Source organism: Astyanax mexicanus, chromosome 17, assembly GCF_023375975.1.
Source record: "Astyanax mexicanus isolate ESR-SI-001 chromosome 17, AstMex3_surface, whole genome shotgun sequence".
In the NCBI taxonomy this organism is placed as follows: Eukaryota; Metazoa; Chordata; class Actinopteri; order Characiformes; family Acestrorhamphidae; genus Astyanax; species Astyanax mexicanus.
The window spans coordinates 33,364,300-33,369,648 of NC_064424.1; the positions used below are offsets into that span (position 1 = coordinate 33,364,300).

At 41.1% G+C, this 5,349-nt stretch overlaps 1 protein-coding gene across 1 annotated transcript; it reads left to right on the plus strand.

Moving 5' to 3' along the window:
* The first annotated feature begins 1,202 nt into the window (after window positions 1-1,202).
* LOC103026588 (vimentin) lies at window positions 1,203-3,434 on the plus strand. The gene is made up of 3 exons (XM_007239989.4): window positions 1,203-1,784; window positions 2,311-2,982; window positions 3,212-3,434. Exons 1-3 carry the CDS (start codon window positions 1,319-1,321, stop codon window positions 3,217-3,219), a joined length of 1,146 nt encoding a protein of 381 aa, XP_007240051.1. The 5' UTR covers window positions 1,203-1,318; the 3' UTR covers window positions 3,220-3,434.
* The last annotated feature ends 1,915 nt before the right edge of the window (window positions 3,435-5,349 follow it).

Genomic DNA, 5,349 nt, shown 5'->3' on the forward strand with positions numbered 1-5,349 from the left:
CCCAAATCACGGCAGAATTTAATGTGCACCTCAACTCTCCTGTTTCCACCAGAACTGTCCGTCGAGACAATAAATTATTGTGGTCTAAAACCAGATGTTTCAGTGTCATTGTCCAACCCCTACATATCTCCTGTCCAGTTATGAACAAATCACTTTAACCAATGTCTGATTATAAACATCACTGCACCTATTATCCAATTATAAACTCCATAAAACTAACTACTGTCCAATTATAAATCAATGTATCTATATCCACTTTTAAACATCACTGTAACGACTCAATTATAATTATACTATGTCCAATTATAAACACATCACTGCAATGACAGTCCAATGACAATTTGAACAAAACATCATTGTAACGACTGATTCTAAAACACATCATGTATGTAACCAGTAATAACCAGTATAAAAAGTGTCGGACTAAAAATTCCACATCACTGTAACTACAGTTAAGCACATTGCACATCAGTGGAGCTATGTTCAATTATAGACATGTCACTAGCAACTGTCCAGTTATAATAATTACTACTGTGGAGTTAAATGACCACTAGATAATGGAAGATTTGAGTGCTCATGAAGTCATCTGGCAAAGTTAAATACTTACTACACAAATGTGCTGAGAGGCTTTTAGCGAGAGCTACAGTTCAGAATACGGCCACGCTATGAATGATGGGAGTAGGAACTGATACCGCAATTTTCTGATCATACGGAGTTTCCACATACAGATAAGGAATGCATTTGGGTGCTTTTCCACAGACACCCAAGCCCGTTTACTCTTGGATGCAAAAATGCTTGGCTAAGATGTGCACATTTTGTAGATAACTTTTCCACTGGCATCGAGACAAACTTATTTACTTACAAAAGAATCTACTTCATGCAGACTGTAGGATAAGCGTTTCTAAAGCTTGTCCACTCAGTATTTCCATGGTCAGAATGAAAGCTTGCCCTCTCTCTGCTGCCTGTGCCCTCTGCACGGAAAATAGCGTGCAGACACAGGCACATTACTATGTAGCACACAGGTGCAACAGCAGGCCAGGCCTTTGCACGCCTCCCTGATAATGTTACGCTAGCTAATGAGATATGCAGGAGCTGTAGCTTTGGTAGGAGAGTCATGGTCCGAATTTACAGCATGTCAAGAACGTATGAGACTTTCAAGAGGCTCTGCCACATTCTTGTTGGGCTCATTTAAGCCTCGTTGCCCCCTCCGGATCCAGCAGTTCATGTTTGGCCAGCCAAGGTAAGAAGCGAGCGGACGCCTCGAAGGTGGAACTATATCCCAAGATCTACCAAACTCCCTTCCACAAAGAGCGCAACTATGAGAGGTGTTTCCTACTCCCAGAAGAGCCTGACGGTCAGTGGGTCCAGCAGGACAAGAGTGCAGAGCCCTTCTCCTTCCCGATGCCGTGCGTCCTCCTACAATCGTGGTCGGGCTGGCTTCCAGGGGCAAGCTGTGGAAGTGGGCACAGAGATCCACAAGAACCACGCCAACGAGAAGGAGGAGATGCAGGAGCTGAACGTGCGCTTTGCCGGCTACATCGAGAAGGTCCAGGCACTAGAGCAGAGGAATGCCACCCTCAAAGCAGAGCTGGAGGCTCTGCAGGGCCGCTTCAAGGGTGGTCCTTCCGGCCTCGGGGAGGAGTACGAGGCCAAGTTCAAGGAGATGAGGGACCTGATTGAGGCTTTGACAGCAGAGAAGGGTGCAGCAGATATTGAAAGGGGCTACATCGAGGAGGAGGTGGAGGTGTGGAGACTGAAGCTGGAGGAAGAGCTGGCACTTAAAGGTGAGCAGTTTAAATATGTTTTTTTAAGGTAAGAGTTGGATATGGAACAACAAAAAACATAACAGAATAAATGTTAGCAATTGGTTAGGCCCAAGATTTTAAGTTCTGCAGAGTTTAATTCGATGTCTTTCCCAGCTAACCAATTGTTTGGACGGTAGAATTCTAGATCATGGGTTAAACCAAACAGTAAAATCTCCAGGGAAGACATATTTAGAGAACCACTGCTGTAGTTGATCTAAATCAGAGGTCATCAACTCCACTCCTGGAGAGTTACAGTCCTGCAGTCCTTACACCTCCATCCCAAATCTAACACACCCTAAACAAATGATTAGGCTCTCCTGGAGGCAGAAAGAGGTGGGACTGATTAGTGGTTGGAGCTGAACTGTGAGAAACATAGATCTCCTGGAGCAGGGTTGGTGAACATTGATACAAAACATTAGCATGTCCTATTAGAAATACTTCACTGTAGTCAACCACAATCCTTACCAGAAAACACTGGAACTTAAAAAATGTCATGTCTCCACAGAGGAGGCCGAGATGATCCTGCGAGAGTTCCGTCAGGACGTAGACAATGCCACACTGCAAAAGGCCGACCTAGAGAAACGTGTTGAGCAGCTGGTGGCCGAGATAGAATTTCTCAAGAAGCTCCACGATGAGGAAGTCGCTGACCTCCTCAAGCAGATCGAGGAGTCCAAGGTGACCGTAGAGCTAGACTCAGACAGACCAGACCTGGCTGCGTACCTACGCAAGATGCGTGGTGAGATTGAGGCCGTTGCTGCCCGCAATGTCCAGGAGGCAGAGAAGTGGTACAAGGGCAAGTTTGACACACTGAAGGAGCACGCCAACAAGCACGAGAACCAGATGCGGAACATGAAGGACGAGATCACCACCTTCCACAACCAAGTGACCGAACTGCAGAACCAGATCGATGGGCTGCGAGCACAGAACGCCGCTTTGGAGCAGCAGCTGGATGACATGGAGCTGGCGCACCTGGACAAGGTGGCAGGTTTAGAAGCCATCATCGCTCAGCTGGAGAGTCAGCTATGCGAGACCAAGGTGGAGATGGCAAAGTATATGGCCGACTATCAGGAGCTGCTGCACATTAAGCTAAAGCTGGATGCTGAGATCGCCACCTACAGGAAGCTGCTGGAAGGAGAGGAGAAAAGACTGGGAATCTCAATCCTTGAGAGCGTTGCAGGTGAGGATTTAATGGCGATATATTGTTGACCAGATTTCTCCCAAGGGCAAAATATACTGATTACTATGATGCAGACACTGGGTACTTGTTGTCAGCTAAAGGAAAAGCTCAGGTAGCAGGCAATGTCTGTGCACCATAGAGCTGTTCATGTATGAATTTAAAATATCAAATAGTAAAGCTTTTTTTATGAATATATTCATGTTTAACGCTTTTCTTTCCACTGTTACAGAGCCATGAACCATGTCCCTGTCCACTGAAGGATCTGCCTAATAAACAAACCCCTCCCAAACCAACACCACCATCACCATCATCACCCCTCCCCAGGATGCCTCTACTGCTCCTCCATCCACGTCTGGATAACTCTTACAATACTCCAAAGTAAAAAAATGTCTTAAAACATATCTAATGTGAACATCACCAAATACTTCTTAATAAAGCTTGACCCATGTGCAGTTATGCCTCTGTTGTGATTTCAATGCTCTATAGATCTTAATTTCAGAGTATGGTTTTGTTTTTAAATAAAAACAAAAGTTTTGGGGTTAACTAGTGTAGTGAAAATATCTGGGTTCTCTGAGGACCTTAAAGTGAAAACTTTTCTCTTTTTTTCCTAATGGAAATTATTTTCAACATCCTAATTGTATTTATAACAAGTTACATTTGGTAACATCTTATTTGAAGACCACCACTGAACACAGCAGAAGTTTCAGATTATTTAAATGTTAACTTTCCCAAAATGTTGTACTCATTTACAGTATAGTTTTAGTTTAAAATAGAACCAAAACACAGTACATGGTGTTCTTAACACATCACAGGGTAAATATGGCACAAGTCTCGGAAAGAATGCCCATGCACATAAGCATCTGGGTTGAACCTTAGCGCAATTAAAGGTCACCAGGAGGAGTCAGTGTACCCTGATTTCTTAATATGCTAATGGATAAGGGCGAATCAGGCATATTTTATGGGATCTTGTATAGGCTATTTTAATCTAAATCTACTTCAGAGTACTCACAGTTTTTACAGAAGAAAAATAGCTATATAAAAAAAAAAAAATCACACATACTGGGGTTAGTTGGTTTCCACCATGTCATACCGTGTCAAAACATTACCACAGTATACGGAATTATGGGGGGCAAGGATTTGCGCATAAAAACATCAAATTCTGGCCTATACTTAACCAAAAATAATAAAATACAACATTGTTTAGAGGCAAGTAAAAATGTACATACACCGAAACTCCACTTATAAACGCTTAAATGAGAATAATGGAGTGACTTAGCAGACAGAACCTGTGGTGCTGGCTCTGAAACTCACTTGCTGAACTAGCTTCTCGTGCAGGTACACAGAGTATCATCAGCTCAGTACTGATGTTTTGACTAATAATAACTATAATAATAACAACTAGCAATTAACAAATTAATTCATATTAATTAACTTAATCTGATTTTAAACTAAGGTTAGTCTAACTAAAAACAGGAACACCTAGCTAGCTAATTAACTAATGTTTATCAGGTTCATTCATTTTAAAGGAAGGGTATTTTATTGTAAATAAAAATACATTATAATAGCTTGCTAGCTACCAATTTAACTAATCCAGCACAAACTACAGTAAACTAGCTAACACACTAAAGTTACTCTAGCTAGGTTAACTTGGCTAGCTAGCTAACCCAACTTAACTTAATCAGAAACATTTCCCTTTTGTTTTTATGACTGTCTAGGATTTTGAACGTGCATTTTTTTTTGTTATTCTTTGCTGAATTCATGATCAGACAACCCTTTTCTTTTTTTTTAATGAACATAATATATTTACCTAATTGCACTGTATGTGTGCTCTATTTAATCTGGTCATAGTAGTTAAACTTTTATATTGAAGGAGGCTATTCCTTACCTGTTGCATGACATTCAGTACAGTGGTTTTGTCTCTTCAGTTTTTGATTGTTAGAATATCATATGTAATAAAAATATTACACTAATTAGTTCTCCTTGCATTATATTTTACCATTCTGTTTATTATTTGTTCTTGTTTAATATAACACATCAGTGCAGTATAAATGTTTTTTTATTATGCAGCTACCTTTCTAATTATTTCTAGCTAATGACTGAATTATTTTACCATGGGGCTGGAGGGCAAAACCAAGATTGGGGCAAATTAATCTGATCGGACACCCCTACTGTTTACTTGTGTGACATGCTGGATCAATGTCTGATCCTTGGCAAATCCACCCTGCTACTCCTGGGGAGTAAAGGATTTAATGCTAACGTTTTTGTTCTAAACACAACAGCACACCTGCATAGGCCTTTATCTAGTGTTACTAAAAAACATTAACAGCTATAGCTTAGCATTCTATTCAAATTACTAGACACATGACA